The sequence below is a fragment of the Dromaius novaehollandiae genome, chromosome 3 (assembly GCF_036370855.1).
Source record: "Dromaius novaehollandiae isolate bDroNov1 chromosome 3, bDroNov1.hap1, whole genome shotgun sequence".
Lineage (NCBI taxonomy): Eukaryota > Metazoa > Chordata > Aves > Casuariiformes > Dromaiidae > Dromaius > Dromaius novaehollandiae.
Window position 1 is genome coordinate 39,008,042 of NC_088100.1, and position 17,248 is coordinate 39,025,289.

Below are 17,248 nucleotides of genomic sequence, written 5' to 3' on the forward strand. Positions count from 1 at the left end.
TTATTAAAGGAAGCATTGCTTGTTCTTCTGATCATCAGCAATCAGATCACTTCTAGTGAACAGGTTGTTTCCTCACTTAGGACGCCAGAACTAGTGCTTCTGCTTCACAGTGATTGTCCATGTGTACCCTAGTGTATGTGTATGCCATTCTGCCTGGCTGATTCTAGTCTTCTCTGTACATGTAGAAAAAAACCTCAGGCCTTCATACATGTGTTGTAAAAAGTGCATATACTCTCCTTTTTTATTACTTTCATTGGTTTAGGTAGGGTTTCTGTACTTCTTGCTGTCATTTCACTGGGTCAGTCAACTGTTTATTGCATTTAGTTGTTTTCTTTTGATTTCAGTTCTCTTACAAACAGTTCCTCAGCCATTTCTGTAGTATCTCTTAGGAAGGCCTTTCTTCTTGAGAGGAGAGAAATGTGTTGGGTTAAAATTGCCCTTATAGAATATTAGTTGTCTTGGAGCTTAAACTAAAAAAAAGAAAAACCCTCAAGTTTTGATCAGTTAGTATGTTCATATTGATTGGGGTCTGACCATGCTGGTTACCTTAAATTTGGATTTCAGTTGTGTTCAGGCAGACCCATAAACAATTCCCTTGTGTGAATAAAAGCAGACTCTACAGCAGATTCTTTTTCCTTTGGGGTGTAGTCTCTTATTGCAAAAGACGGAGCAGCAGGAATCCCTAAAAGAATAGTTTGGGGTGTGTGCGTGTATCTATATTCAAAATATAACAGACGCTTTCAGGATAAATAGTATACTGAACTGTAACATGGAGTGTAAAAAGTTGTAACTGAAGAGAGAGTGCAGTAGTTCAACTTTAAAAGAAAATACAGAATGTTATTGTAGGGCTGCACTTTGATAGAGATGAGGTGTGCTTGCATCGCTTTCAGCAAAAGTCTGCCTCCAGAATCACGTCTTCCAGATTTTCTTAATGGATTACATTTTTGTCTGTGTGAACTACTGTCATTTTAGAGAGTATAGAAATGGAAAATAGGCGTTACTTTTACTTAAAACTGTTGCTGAGGGCAGTTCTACAGACTTGCTACTGTTTTGTTGTACCTTTGAATTCAGACTCTCTTAATACATATTCAATTCGTAATACTGGCTTTTATTCAATATAAGCACAGGATGTTTTGGTTCATTATGTCTTTATGTTGTTTCAAAATGTGCTTCGTAGTGGATTTAAATTGGAGGCTAGTCTTCATAATAAAGGATTACGTGTAGTGCAGTAATCTGTTTCTAGAAAAAATCTGAAAAAAATACTTTATTCTTGTATTGCTTATGGTCTAGCAATTGAATATAATCCTGTTTTGTGAGGAGAGAGACTGCATACTATTTGTCTTCCAAAGCGTCGTGTATTGTCATTAGCACGTAATGTGCAGCTGTCTGTCTCTGTGAAATCCAAAAGATAAATTTGTCATCTGAAGAAACACTAGGGGAGCACTCCTAAGTGCATTTGGAATAAATTTTCTTTCTTCTTGAGGAAAAACCAGCATGTGAGGTAAAGGTAGTTGTGGTAGTATGAAAGCAGAATACAGACAGCAATACTAAGTCAAGATGCAAATCTTGACTTTTTGTCTATAACCAGAAGAAGTGTTATGTAGCTAAGGCTAAAGTAAAGACTATGGCTGTGCAGATAATGAGTGCTCTTATCTACTCTGACCTTGCAAAGATGACCAGATTGGCTTATTTTAACTTTCTTCATCATGATTTCTTATGGGAACTCAATGCTTACAGCTTGTTCAGGATGCAACAGCATATATTTCCTTACTAGTTGAAGTAGGTTTTTTCTTCTTCTCTTGCAACAGAGGGTCATTAAGCACTAGAATAACTTCATCTGGTGCAGGTTATGCAGACATTAAGCTTGATGTTTCTGACTGCTGTAGACAACTTAGTTTCTTGACCTTATTTTTGCTGTTTAACCCTCACTTCCTTTTATTAGAAAATGTTGCAAGAGTGTTTCATGTTTATTTTATATATTTATTTACATATTTTATCATAGATTATGTATACTTTATATTAAAAACTGCATGAAATTCTTACCCTGACAAGTAAAGATTGCTATAAACTTTGTTTACGTACACTAGAAAACACATCATAATGAAGGTTGAGAAAGGATGTGAAGGATGAATTAGTTGCCACTTCAGTGTTCGGAAGCAGAATCAGTTTCTGCCTGTGGTGTTCTAGGCAGATGTTGACTAAACCTCTAATGTTGCATTGCTAATTGCTGGAGAATCTGCATCTTCTCTAGGTGGTGTTTTCCAGAACGTAACTGTTTTTGATCACTGGATTTCTGTTCTTACTGTCTAACCTCAGTCTCCCTGTTATGATTTAAGCCTGTTATTTCTTGCCTATGATAGATATAGAAAGCAATTTATTCTCTTCCTGTCTGCAGCAGCCCTTTGTACATCAGAATAACAGTCTTCCCTCAGTCTTGTATTTGGCCAAAGTATTCATTTCAAGAAATAGTAGTCTTCTATGCTGTTCTTTCCTATTTAAGCTGAGATTTTTGCTCCTTTTCGTTGATGCTGCATTACTGCAGTCAGCTGGCTCTAGTCTTAAAGAAGACCGAGGCACAAAGGCCCTAAGCACCTGGCAGGGGACTGACACACTCTCCTCAAGTCAGTGTCAAATTGTAGTCTATCCTTGATTCTTCTTGTCGGTTGTACCTTGTTTTGTCTCCAGCTTTTCATTCCTGAGCTCCCACCCTGTTCTTATATTCTCTCTTAATATGCTGTTCTACTTTCGTTATTCCTTTGTTGTGCTTCAAGTCGATTTTGTAACTTTTTTCCCCTCCTGGTCTTCCTCTGTGTTAAAATCATGTGAGGAACTCTTTAACTGTTCTCCCTATACAGCATCCCATAAGATCATGCATGCCTTTCTTTTTCTTTTAAGTTTATTGAAATCTGCGTCCCTTGAAATAATTTTTTAAAGTATTTGTTGGATTTCCCACGTTTCCTTCCAAAGGACTGAAAGTTTCTCATTTCAGCTTCTGTCCTCATTCTCTCAATTAGCTCTTCCGTAACAGTGGGCTCAAATCTAAATCTCCACATCTTCCTTTTAGCTGTTTTCTCCTTCCTTTGTGGCTAACCTGTCACCAGTTTGTTCCAAGTTTATGTTTGTACCCAAAAGTACAAACTGCACTGCTTTCTCATGCGCTTTTTTGTAGGTAGTGGTTTGCTTTTTTTGTGTGGGGTTTTTTTTTTTTCCCCTCTCCACTTGCGTAGCACTTGCTGCTGGGGTGCACCTTTCCAGATTAGAGAGCCCGACATTTTTGAAGTGAGCTTTATTTTCTGTGTTTTCAGGAAAGTGGGCTCTGGGAAGAATGTAAGGCAGCTAGTTTTGGCACATCCTGGCTTCTGAATAGGTTGGTTTTTAGTATTTAAAGACAAAGTGTGGCTGGTTTTGTGTGGGGCAGTGTTTTGTTCTGTACTAGGCAAGTTTTCCAAAGCTTGAATACTGTAATTTATTTTGAATTGTACTGAATCTGGAATGCCTTCCTTCTCTTTATAACACTGTGTATTATATGCAACTGTTACACCTCAGTTTTACATTTTTGGCAGGAGAAAAATGAGCATGCTGCTCATAAAATGATTTGTTATCTTTAGTGCTTGCTATATGTAGCTTAGAAGAGATTTCCCAGTAACTTGAAATGTGTGCAGGCTGCAAGGGGAAAAGTTGAAAGTCTGAAAAATGTGGGATCTTCAGACTGGGAGAGTATGGGCTTTTTAACTGCAGTTTGGGAACTGCTGGAGATCAGAAACTGTCCACAGAAGTCCTAGGGTATGTGATACACATGAACGAAAGACAGCTCTGTGTAAACTAGGTTGGGGTTGATGGGGCTTAATAGTGCAGTGTCATGTGAACTTAACACCATGCCTGGTGCCAGCCCCTCGGAAGCACGGCTGGCTGCGTGTAGAGCGACACTGGGTATTGCGGTGCCCTGTTTTAGCGAGCCGAATTGCAGGGCTGTGTGGCGTGAAGGACCAGCCGGCTCATTAGCTCAGGCTCAGTGATAGTCCTGACAGATAGCTGTGCGCATCAGTGTGCGTTTCTGCACTGTGTATTGCAGCACCCCTGCCTCCTGCAAGTACAGCACTGCACTATGGGAACTTGCTTCTGGAGCTGCAGCAACGTGCGCTCTTTGCTCAGAGCTGTGTCTAGGCTGAAAAAGCAGCTGCAGCCTGAAGCCCTGTAGGGTGCTGTCCAGGAGCTGCTTGCATTTAGCAGCAGGTTTTCAGTCTTAGCTCAGTTGTCCCCAGTGTATTAATCTGTCATTAGCAACAAAGGAGGAATCACGCTTATGTGGCTTTACCAAATGGTAAATTGTACTTTGACTGCAGAGCTAGTCTTTTTGTGCTGTTTCACCTCTGTTGTAGCATAAAAGTCTGAAGAGGTAATAGCACTGGCCTTAGCGATATGTTTGACATGAACTATCCAGCAAATGTAACACTTGTAAACAGTAGCTTTCTGTATGGGAAAATTGGTTTTATAAACCAATAAAGTTGGAATAAGATAACCTGGTACAGAGTGCCGCTAGCTTAGTTTGCTCTTCAAGTTGATGAGTTGAGTCCCTGACAGGGAAGTATTTTTGTTTAAAGCAGAGGTCAAAGGGGAGAACAGGTGCTCCATGGCTGCTGCTAATTGCCATGTGTGCTTTGCTGCTTGTTCTGTGTCACATGTTGCTTCCAGAATATCTGTGCAGATGTTAAGAGTTATCGGGGCAGCGCCCTTACGGGACAGCAATACCCAAGTGATCCGGTAAACTATCCTACAAAGGTTTGGTATAAAGGAAGTTGCAAGACATACCGTGTTGTGCAGTGCTCTGATGCTGAGTGTCTCATGAGGATCATTTTTTACCTAAGCTTTTTCAAAATCAGATTGAGACAGTAAGGTTTTTCTAACTTCTCTATGCTTGGATTACATCTTTATGAATTTAATATTGACATAACCTTCTTGAAATTTGAGTGTCATCTCTACAAGCTCTTGTATGTAATATTAAAAAGGTGCGCAGGGTTTATATAACATCTGTTAACTGCAGTAGTAATGCACAAACAATAATGAGAAACCAATATGTAAAACTTCTTTAAGAGATTTTCCTTAGGACAGCAGTTTAGGTAGGATCCTGGCATTTGGAAGAAGGGTCACAAGTCTAACAGACTTTCATAGGTCACATGCTTCTGTGTAATTCAGTAAGTTCTGATTATTTAACACATCTGTTTCAAATACAAAAACAAGGTGCAGTTAATTTTCTTTCTTTCTTTCTTTCTTTTTTTTAAGGACAGCAAAGCTGATCTTCTTCAATAAAACAGAAGATGACATACTTTGGAGAAACCAACTGGAGCAATTAGCTCTTAAAGATGAAAGGTATTTAAAAGTCTTGTGGGAAACAATTTGTATCATCCTAGTACATAGGAGAACAAGCTCTAGGACTTGGACTGTGTTATACAGCTATAGCACAAAGACAGATCCTGCTTTTGGCAACTTTTAGCTAGAATTTAACAAGATACATGGGGAGTGGAAGGACGTAAGGGTGTATTTATTGGTCATAGGTACATATCAGCAGGCTATGCCACTATATTCTGTGGGTCCCATAGGAAGACAGGAGTTTGACAAGATGTTTAATAGGTGTTTATTGGAGATGATATCTTAAGATGAGATTATAGCTAAGATTGGCTAAGAAGGTTTTTGAAGTTTTTGAAGAAAATTAGCTTTAGCAGTAGAAAATGCAGATATGCAAAGAGAAGTATAGAAGTGACAGACAAGGAGAGCATACCTTTGGAGGAAAATTCTGAATTTACAGAGGAGTCTTGATGAAGCCTGTTATCACTTAAGAAAATATTTATCTAGAAATGCAAAGTTTAAATTAAGCCTGTTAATTTCATTTTTACTTCCTAATTGTTGCAATTTCTTCTTCTATTACAGTGTAGTTATGTATTAAAATGCACTAGTGGACATGTAATGGTAATTTAATTTGGCAGGCCATAGTTCTGTCAGGAGACACAGCAATTTAAGATTTTGTTTGTTTTAGTTTCTATATCCTTGCTTTTGTGATTACATAAATTGTCAATGTCTAGGTTTTTGGAAGTGAAAAAGGTTCCTGTTGTTTATGCTTATTTATTCTTAGTTGAAATTGTGTGAACAAACTAATTTCATGAGTTCCTTCAAAACATCGAAGTGAAAAGTCAATATTATTTCACAGTGTAGTGATGTTTGGCGCCTCCAAAGCTTCATAGTCTAGACATTGTGCAGTATTACAGCATAAGCCATTTCTCCTTTTCAGTATAAGCCTCAGATACACCAGTGCTTGACTTCTTTTTTTGCTCAGTAATTACCCTGATAACAAGTCTTTGAAACCAGTTACAGTTTTCTCAGTAATGAAATTGTACTGACACTTTCACAAGTGTCGCATTCTGGTTTTGCTACTTATGTATCAGCTTACACCAATGTTGTATATGTGAATAATGTAAATGTGGCTTAGTATCTTAATTGGTACCAGCTGGTTTTCTATTTCAGATGAAATATATAACTAGAAGATTTTTAAGATTTAAAGATTGGATTAACTAATTAAATACAGAATATTGGAGGTGATTTGGTTAGCTTGCTTGCTTGATGGGAAATACTAAATGTCTGTGAGGTCTTATACTGTGCCATGGGAGTAGAGCAGAACAAGAAGGTAATCCTAGGGGATATCAGTATCTCAGTCGCTAATGTTGTATAGCAGATTTGAAATCTGGGGCAGTATTTCTGAAATATTTTTCTGCTTTCCAGGTTTGAGGTTCAGTTCGTTCTTTCAGACCTTCTGAAATATTCTTTTGCTTTCCAGGTTTGAGGTTCAGTTCGTTCTTTCAGAACCAGCAAGGGACTGGGTGGGTAAACAGGGGAGAATTTCTTCATCTCTCCTCTCTGGGTTTCTGAAAAGAAGCAGAAAAGACTCCAAAGTGCTTATTTGCATCTGTGGTCCAACACCTTTTACTGAACAAGGAGTACAGTGAGTGGTTTTTTTGTTTTTTGTTTTTGTTTTTGTTTTTTAATTTCCTCATTCTCTGTTTATCACTTAATTTGAATACCTAATCAGCTGCAGTATTCCTGACTTCATGGTCCTTCTAAAATAGCCTTCAGTTTTCTGATTTGTGAGATAACTTTTAATTTTTAAAAACTGCATTTTCAAAAACACTTGATGTGATATTTTAGGACTATGCTTAGTATGTAGATAGGTAATATCAGCAATATGTGAATTTCATGAGCTTAAAAAAAAGAAAAAACTTTCTAAGAGCATCTCTAAATGATTTTTTTCAAGACTTTAAATGCTGCTTTTAATGTTCAGAGAAAAGTTACAGGAAATAAGCTTTCTGTACTGGTACTAGCTTGACAAACTGAGTTATTAAAAGTAGAATTAGCATCAGCTGCTTTATGAGAAGCAGTTCTGTTGATTTTTATTAATGCATTTATGTTCTTATACATCTGTACCTCATACTTTTCTTATTTTATATGCCATATATTTAAAGATAAAAGGCCCTTTAACTTTCCCTCATCCAGCTTCAAAATAATGAACCAATATGGACATCATTTCCATGCAGCTGACTTCAGTAGGGCTGCAGAAATGTATATAAAGGAGGGTGAAATTGGCTGAAAATTATGTCACCCCTTGAGAAACCTGAGATGGTTAAAGCGATATCTTTAACTATTTTTTAGAAATCATTATAGTATCCTTAAAGTTCTTACAGCGCATATGAACTTCTGGGCATGAAATGTTTTCTAACTGTATTTGCAAAGGTAAACTTCATTGTGTGTGTCCGAATAAAAAGATGGCAGTGCTGTGCTACTTTAGCTCTATCTGTGATGGGTTTTGGTTTCCAAATACTAATATTACAAACTTTATTTCTGACCTTTTCAGATGTCTGAAGGATCTTGGATACTCCCAAGAAGAGATGCATGCTTTTACTGCATAAAACAATATGAAGATAACAATGTTTGTTTGTATAACTCGATCTTATTTATTTACCTTCCTGAATTTATTTAAATGAGAAGTAATTTTTTAAGACTTGAAGTTTCACTCTTGGTACCAAACTGTTTCTTGACAGAAATATATCTTTGAAAAAAAATTTTATACTGTGTTTTATCTTGTTTTTGTAAATATTTTTGCTAATACTTAAAATTCATCCAGGATATTAATTTATTGTACAGGCAAGCAAAAGTGTATAGTACACATTGTTAGTTATACAATGTTGTTGACTCGTGAGAATTTTGAAATTTATGATAAGCACTGATTTAGGTTTTGACTCGAAATGCTTATTATTTCTTACTGTAAAATGTCTTAAAAGCAATACTGTCTGAATTTAAATACTGCACTGTAACTCAGGTAACTGATCACTGAAATACATTCTTTGTCAACTTAAATCTCTATTTGCCTTGCAAGCGATCCAGAGGAGTTCTTGGTTTTGTACACATTTACAGAGAAGAAAATTTAAAAGAACCTTTGGTAAAATACAAAATTTACATCAAATAAAAAAATAATAATTTTACATTAATTGTATGCATTTTAATACATTTTCTGTATTTTCAATTTATAATGTGATACAGAAGAGTTTCTACAGGCTTAGGACAGCAACTGAGAACTTGGAACAGTGGCACAGAGTCTTGGTCTCCCAGTGAACTTCCTACGTGGCCTTGTTGATATCAGGCATTTCCTTGTCACGAGCTGTTCTGAGGGTAAAAGCATGACAGCTTGTGGCCTGCAGATGCCATGGTAAGGACCTAAAAATACTCTGACAGGTTGCAGTACTATTAAATAACGTTATTGGAATCTGTGTTTTTTCACTCCATTATTAAAAGTATGTTATCATAAAACTGTAATTTGCTATCACATAATATTTTGGAGAAAAAAACAGCAAAGCAGTTACCTCTCTAGATGCTGTCAGTAAAATCTGTAGTTATTGTTTCCTTATGACTTCTAGTACTGGATGCATCCTCCTTTTATGATGCTGAATGGTTATTTCTTCTTCCTAAGAAGCCAGGCTTGCAATTGTAACATCCATACCTTAGCATTTACAAAAAATGTTCTAATAATCTTTTTATAAAGGTGAAATTGCTATGTGACAGTGGCTGTCTATCCTAAACTGAACTGTCATATTTTCAGTGCACTCTCATTTACTAGACTTGAAGATAGTAGTAGAAAAGGGTCTAGTTGTCAGTCATTGTCCATAGGTCATGATAGTCACAGTTTCAGAAAAGACAGTAGTAAATGAGATAACTCTGGTGACTTCAAAAATCACATTTTGGTTTTAATGAATAAACCTTGTGTCTTCCTTAGGATACTGAGGATTTTCTGATGTTCCCATCACCCAAAGTCTTTGAGATTGCTGTGCTAAAAGAAACTGTTTGGTTTGCTGTGTAAAATGATTTCATTAATTTCTGCTGTGTCAGGCTTTTTGGTTCTAAAAGGTTACTTTTCCAGTAGCTGGCACTTTGTGCTTTCATCCTCCTCCTTCGCATTTATCCAAAAAGGCAAAAGAAAGCATTTTGGATAAGTAGTTGTTATGACACAGTGCTTCAGTGACTTTATCCTTTGCATTAGCACTTGGGCCAGATTCAGTCACAGAATGTGACTTCCTGAAGGCTTAGAGCAATCACTGTTGTGTTTGTAGAAGTGAAACTACTTCAGAGGAGGTTGAGAAGCTTGTGAAGTCTGTACTTAGTGCATATTCCTGCTGGTTTCTGATAGTTTGTTTCCAGTCTGATGTAATAGTGGTAGCTGCTGTTTACAGTTGCAGCATGGAGGAAATTGTTTTTGGAGGAATCAGGACTGTCAGGAAGAATGGGGAAACTGATCCTCACGAGATCAGCTATATTCAGTATCAGGCCTGTGGATCTTGAACGCTTCAGTGCTGTGGGAGAATGCCGAGATGCTGTTATGTTGAAAGTTTCTACAGGGGCTTTGGAAATGCATGAATTCCAGTGTTACTGGGCCCTGGTAGGGTGAGTGTTAGGAAGCTGGCTAGAACTGGGTTCTTTGGTGCCCTTAATAGCTCACAAGTCTGTTGCATATCTCCAACATCTGTATGAGAAGAAATGAGCTATCCTGTCCATATGTTTATATGGTATGAATGATACAATAAAAATGAAGCAAGGAAAGCAGCCAAATTAATAGCTAGCTTTAGAAGCCTAACAGGGGGTTGAGTGCAGAGGCATTTTGCTATGGTGTTTCTTCCCATTACTCAGATCATGGGTTGGAGTAAACTTCATCGACCTTGGGCTCTATCTGTCTGCAGGGAAAAGAAGCTTTTTTGCAGGGCTTATTACAGTTTTATTTCTCCTGGAGATATCATTAATACTCAATAAAAACTGATGACGCTGGTGTTATAGATGAGCAACAAAAGTGGATTGTAACATGTGAAAGATGCATCCTTGGAGGTTTCAATATGCAAATGTGCTACACTTTAACTTTTGAACAGTTGCTTTTGGTGGTTGGTTTCTGCTTTCTTTGTTATGTCAGTCACTGTCAAAGCATTGAATTCAGAAGTGTTCCTGTTTACAATAGAAAGGGCATATCTAAATCTGGTCAAGTAAGGGGGAGAGGATGGGGATTCCTGCACAAGATTATCCATGATCAACATCAAGTTGTCATTTGGGTCAGTGTGCTGTGGGTGATCCCAATTCTGCTGTGCGTGAGAAAAAGGCTTATGATCCTAGGAGATGAAATACCTTGAACATTAAATAGTGAGTGAGTGTTGTTTCTGTTTTCTTTAGAGATGGATGAATGAGGGCTGAATGACTTCTGTTTGACTTTAATAATGTAGAGACTCGCCAGATTATCTGTTTTAAGTGCTATAGAGCTAGTATTCTTTTGCAGAGCTTCAGATGCTCACTGGAATTTTAAGTGTGTCCCCCACAGGTTATAATCCCTTAATTAGTGTGGATGACTTGACTTAATTTTCAAATGTTTGTTGAAGTTTTTTTTGTGTATCTGTGCTATGATTGTGTTGGGGTGACATCTAGCTTGCAACAAGTGCCTAAGGTGATCTTGCAAATTTAGGTGGTTGTATTCCTATGATTGTTTCTTACAGAAGAAGAGATCGATTCTCAGAAATCTTCTAGAACTTAAATATATAGCCATTATTTGTAGCTAGTGGTTCCCTTGCTAGCTTGTCTGCCTCTGGCATAAGTTCTAAGAATTTATACATCTCTAGAAATGTTTTTTGTTTGTTTGTTTGTTCTGTACCAGTCTATGACTTTCAACTCTTTGGCATTATTTCATTGGCTTTTCTTGGTGCAATTGAATGGATCTTCCTGTTAGCTTTCAGTTGGTTAGGTTGATTTTTACAGTAAGCTTCTGCTCATCAAAATGATACACTATTCATCTTTTGTTGAACCTGGCCTGCAGATTTGGAGTTACTGGGTAGGAAGAGGAGAGAGGGAGTAGGCTCTCACATGCTCTGCAGAGAGATTGACCATAAAAGCTACATTTTCCTAGGAAACAGAACTAAAAACAGAGAATGACATCAGAAAAATACTATTTTATACTGCGTTTTACCAATACCTGGTTAATGTCAGGTTCTCATGAACTGATGTTCTCTCGAATTTTTGCCCTATGCTATCTCTGGATGGTGGTACACCAAGAAAAAAAAAACTTTTTTAGTTTTCCAAAGTAAGGAAGACTTTTTTTCCCTTAGTTTTCTGCAGGCAAATTCAGTTTGAAAATATACTAGTTGTAGTTCTGGAATACTTACATATTAAAAGACTAATTAAAGCAGGCTCAGAGGAACCAATGTGAAGCGGTGTTGCTGATCATTTCTCTGTTGCTCAGGGGTTATTTGTATGTTCATTAAGAGAGAATTATGTCTAGAAAAGGATCCATAATAAAATCAGCCAGTAAGTATAAGGAATTTGAAGAGTGCAATCATTTGGTAGGTTTCCATTAACTAAAAAAACATTATAATGTTTTATCTACACAATGTTTGCTTATTTCAGTGCATCAGTAGTTCCAGCTGTGTTCTGGAGGAGATTCATTACACAGTAAGGCAGAAAATTTTGCACTATTGTCTCCTCTCATGAATCTTTCTGAGCAAAATTAATTTGTTTGGGAAGACACAGAAACCTCCATGTAGGTGTATCTTTTATCATACCAGTACTTCACTGCTCTTCTAGAAAAATCCCTGCATTAAAAAACTGTGCAACTCCCATAAATAGTGATAAATTTTGTGCTTGTATCAGTGACCTTTTACCAGCAGTGGCTCACGTTACAGGCTGTCAAAATAAACAATTTCTTTCCTCTCCCTCACAAGAAGATATATTACTAATATCCTGGGAAAACATTCTGTGCCTTTTACGTGAGACTGCATCCTGGTTTTGCAATTTAAAAACAAAAACAAACAAATCCTACCACACAGGTATGTGGAAATTACACTCATGAAGTCTGCACATTAAATCAGAATTTGAATGGGAATTTCCAGAAACAAACTATTCTGTATAAACCCACTATCTCATAAAATGGTGTTCTGGAAGACTGGCACAGGTTTTCCCAACTCTTATTCCACCCTTACTCTTCTCTTGCAGGTAGGTCTGTATTGTGACTCTTAGAGCTAGACGGTTTGAAAAAGGAGAATTGTCCTGAGTTTCGGTTCCACCTACACACTTCATTGCTCTGACCTTGTCAAGGGTCATATCCTAAAGGTGATGGTAGCCCTTTCGGACCACTTCGGGAGGTCCGTTTTAAGCCTGGCATTCTATATTGCCAATTGGGAAAATACCTATTTAAGCATCTTTTCATAAAGATTGAAATACAGATAATCTATTTCCTTTAAAATTGTATACCTCCTTTCTGGCTGGCTAAGTCTTTATTTATTTATTTTCCCATCCTTTTGTGAAGTGGCACAAGTTGCATGGGAAGGGTGAAATATGCTGTGTTCTACCTACATCCCAGTGGCCAGGTCATGTCCTGGGTGGGTGAAAGATGTGGTTTTGACTCTCTTCAGATTTATGTTGCCCTTGGAACTAAATCTCTCACATTTTAGGACATCCTCTGATCGATAAGTTATGGGATTAAAGGGCGTTTGGTCCAGCCTCACTCAAACCTACCTTCTTCAGCAGCTTAAGCCAAGATGCTGGGATAGTTTGCTGTAGGAGTGGTAAGCAGAGGGGTTGCATACAAGTGTGTAGTTGTGAGCAGTCATAAATTGGCCTCTGTAGAGGAGTTAAGTGCAAGGATGTTCTTTTTCAAGCTCTGAAATGGACTTTTTGGTGAAATAATTACTGATTTGATTGTTTCCCCCAAGATGAGTTCTCAAAACTTCAGGCACTTTGTGAGAATTTTTAAGATGTAATTCAGGACTGATTATTATACTTCAAAAAGCCTCTGATTTTCTTTGTAGTTTAGATTTGATGCTACTCATAACTTGCTTTGCACAGAGTAGCTTAGCAACAAATGGCCATTTGACATTATTTCAACTTTCTAATATAGGTATGATGATATGTGTTCCAAGTGGCTGAAGTGTAACTTTAAATTTTACTTACAATCTATTGTTCTAATACTTGAAAGACTTAGAGTGTAATTCTAGATTATAATAAATTACTGAAGTGACGGGCATTGGTCTAAACTTCTAAAATCAAGATTAATTTTTATGAACAAATGAAAATGTTTTTTGTATGGTCTGCCTGCCTCCATTTAGGCTGTGTCATGTCCTTACGTGGCTGTTAACCAGATCGTCAGTAACTTGATTTTTTTCTGTTGTAATTAACCGTCTTTATAGCTGGCCATATGATCAAAGACAGTCCTGCAGCTGTCTTGTTTTACTGTGTGAGCTTGTGTTTTATAAGGCACTTTCACTAAATGACTTCTGTGACTTTTATAAAATGTGCTTGAGAAATAAAGTACTCCAAATCTTCAGATGAATTCTTCAAGAACTTCTCTTCTCGAAAAGGATTTTGATGAATTATAGGGTGGAACAGCCTGCCTGGAGGGGTTGTGTCCCCCTAACCTTGGGGGTTTTCAAGACCTGACTGCATACAGCTCTGAGCAACCTGGTCTGATATCATAGCTGCCTCTGCTGAGGTGACTTTGCACTTAAATTTTTCTATGATTCTATGAATTTATTCAAAAACTTGTTTTATTCTTGATAGCAATTCCTGTTAATCTGTAATAAGACTGTGTATGAAACTGAGTTCCAGAGCATAACCTGCTCATAATGTGTTGAGGATCACATTTTTGCTCCATTTACCCTATTTTTCACATCTGTACAGATTTAATCTGTTGTTTTGCAGTAAGGAGAACTTACAACAGCAGTAGAGGCTTTTTTTCCTTGAAGCATACAGCCATTGCAGTGATAGTTCCTATGTTGTTGTAATATGTGTTTTCATAAGTAAAAGGGACTTTTTTTGTCTATCTTATTGAATTACTGCACAACATTTGTAAATTTGGATACTTGTGTCTAAAGGGTGCAGAATGTATTTTCTTCATAACATCTTTTTACTTACGGTATGGTGGTTAGCGTACTCAGGAAAATTATATTTGATTATGTTCCATAAAACCAAGGAATTGTTACAGTTTAGAGCTGTGTGGCTATTCAGTGCCACGTCTGGCTTGCTCTGCGTGTGTGTGTATGTTTTTGTACAAACAAATCAAATTAAGACTATACATATTATCTAATGGCTTTTAGAGGTAGAAGTAGTTAACAGATGGTGGAGAGGTATTCTCTAGGGAAATTTTTGGAAAAAATTTATTCACAACTTCAGTCACATTCTTCTCTGTATGTTTAAAGTAATAGAATATAAGTGCTATTTATGTATACATTAAAAACTACAAAATATTGATGAAAGGTTTTTTTCAAAATGAGGTTCTAACGGACCTGGATTGGGAGATTGCAGGTGAAAGCTTACAGAGACAGTAGTAATAAGACAGCTGGAAAGAAATGTGTTAGCTTACTTCATATGAAACTGTATATTCATGTATTAGAAACAATTCAAGAGGGGGGCCATATTAGTGGGTCAGTGGACTCAGCTGAACAGCATTCTCTTGATTAAACAGTGAAGGGTACATTGTGTGCATCTTGAACTAGTACCTGGATCAAAACCAAGATGACTATTGGTAGGAAACCATGTCAATTAGCTGCAACAGATGAGCTGTCTGCATTTAGTCAAGGTAGCTGAGCTGATCTAATAGCTGGCTGTTGTTAAAAGGGGTGGTGCTGTCCCCTGTGCCTCTCCTGGAAGATGTGGTCACCCCTGCTCAGTGCCTTGGAGATGATTCAGCTCCTTAAACTAGTGTGTTTTTGATTGTTTCTTTTTCTGGATTAGTCTTGACAGTTTGAGTTGAATCAGCTTGCCAAGAGGAGCAAGATGAATGTCAAGGCTGACGCAAGTGAAAGCCAAGTACATGCAGCTGGGATCACACGGCAGTGTTGCACAGATGCTCATGGGCAGTGTTTCTTTAAAAAAGAAACTAATTTATTGAGAGCTTGGCATAGGGTAATGCTTGTGTGGGAACTGGATCTCCCAAACAGGGTAATCATTTGCTGACTGGATGACGACAGCAGTCTCTGTTGCAATGGTCTTTGCAGGAGTGTCTTCAGCTGGATCAGATGAGATGCTCAGAACCAGTTCTCCTCAATTCTTGTAATCCAGCTGGCCTGTGGTCCTATTTGAACACTCCAGAACATGCATAACTCATTGCTATTGATTATATTAAACACATAGTTAAGATATTTAAGAAACGTTTTCTATGTAAAAGACTGTCTTTGGCCTTATGTGACCATTTCTGCAGGAATAGTTTCTATTGACTGCTTGCAAATATCTCATCTATGTATATATAATCTGATCACTTCTGTAGCAGGAACCACCTAGAGGATGTTAATCAACACGTTTAACCATACAAATTGGACTAGGCACAGTGAGTGTTGCCTGGGGGCATTTCAAGAACTGTACAAAATTTCCACCTGCAGAGCACCTGTAACAAGCAGTAAAATAACTAACTATGGTGGTTCAGTCAATTACCTAGTTTCAAATGTACTGGGTGTGCACACAGATACAGCCCTGATATTTGGCTACACAAAAGTTATAACTAAAAAACAGGCTTGATTTTCATACCTACAACTTTAAGATGCGTAGCTCTTGCCGCATTTTACCCTTTGATCAGATAGAACCTTTCTTCTTGGCAGCAGCAATTTTTTAGGCAAGTTGGTCAAGCTCTTATGAATCTTTTCTATCTTTAAGTTCAGTGGTCAAATTCTGATTGAGTCATCACGAGCCCAGTCAGAGTTTAATTCCAAAGGCAACAGGAAAACTAGCAACAGGCAGTTAAATGCACATTCTATTTTTCAGTTATCAATCAAGCTTTTTTTTTTTTTTTTTTTTTTTTTTGCGCATGGGACATGGTCTACAGTTAGATGAGCATTAGCATGCATTTTACACACAAAGCAAGTATCTCTGCCTCATATAAGCACTTCAACTTGTAGCAATTTCTTTCTTAAGATGATATTGAAAGTACCACAACTATCTTTGACAAATTGAACTATTTTCCCCTTCTTTTGTTAAGGCATGTTGTTGCATGTTAAAAAATAACCTATATGGGGAAAAATAAAAAAGATCAAATTAAACACCTCATGGCTCAGAGGTTTGTCTGTATATTTTAAGAATCAACATAGAGTTGAATTTGGCTTGAGACTAAGATGCCTAAAATCAGGTGTCTGCAGTTGAACTAGGTTTCTGAACTGCCTATATAGTCAGTGGAACTCAAATCAATAGTCTAGAGCTTTGATTCAGCTGAGTAGCTGCTAGGTATGGGATTCAGGATGCTTGCTGCTCTTTGAGGTGTCCAGTGGTAACCTAGACCCACATACAGGATTGGCAGATATGTCATGGGACATCTGGAAAGCCTTCATCTTTCTGGAGCGGCTGCTGGTGGCCGGGAAAGTATTTCATAGTGCCTACACGGACACTTAGTATCACATATCCTGCTGTAGATGTCATCTTCAGAATGAACTGGGTTCTCTCTATAGAGAGAATATATAGTCTCTATAGACTATAATGGGAGTGTAGACGCCCAAATTTTGGTGTTTTACTCTGGAGTTGAATCCTATCCCATGACAAAAACTGTGCTGCTAGTCTAAGTGTCAATCTAATAAAGGATCTTTTTGCTGGAGGCGTGGGCTTTTTATTATTATTATTATTATGTAAGTTCTGTTCGTGCCTACTGGGAAATGTGTTTGCACATCTGAAGCATAGTTGGCTTCCTCAGAACTTTCTTATTTTTGCC

General features: G+C 37.5%; 1 protein-coding gene across 3 annotated transcripts in view; it reads left to right on the forward strand.

Moving 5' to 3' along the window:
* Window positions 1-8,525, forward strand: part of LOC112995867 (cytochrome b5 reductase 4) — a 33,132-nt gene extending 24,607 nt beyond the window's left edge. For all 3 annotated transcript variants that reach the window (XM_064508735.1, XM_064508736.1, XM_064508737.1), the window contains 3 exons: window positions 5,281-5,367; window positions 6,827-6,991; window positions 7,898-8,525. In XM_064508735.1, coding sequence (XP_064364805.1) covers window positions 5,281-5,367; window positions 6,827-6,991; window positions 7,898-7,952 — 307 coding nt within the window. In that variant the 3' untranslated portion in view covers window positions 7,953-8,525. The remainder of the gene's footprint in view (window positions 1-5,280; window positions 5,368-6,826; window positions 6,992-7,897) is intronic.
* Window positions 8,526-17,248: the final 8,723 nt, after the last annotated feature.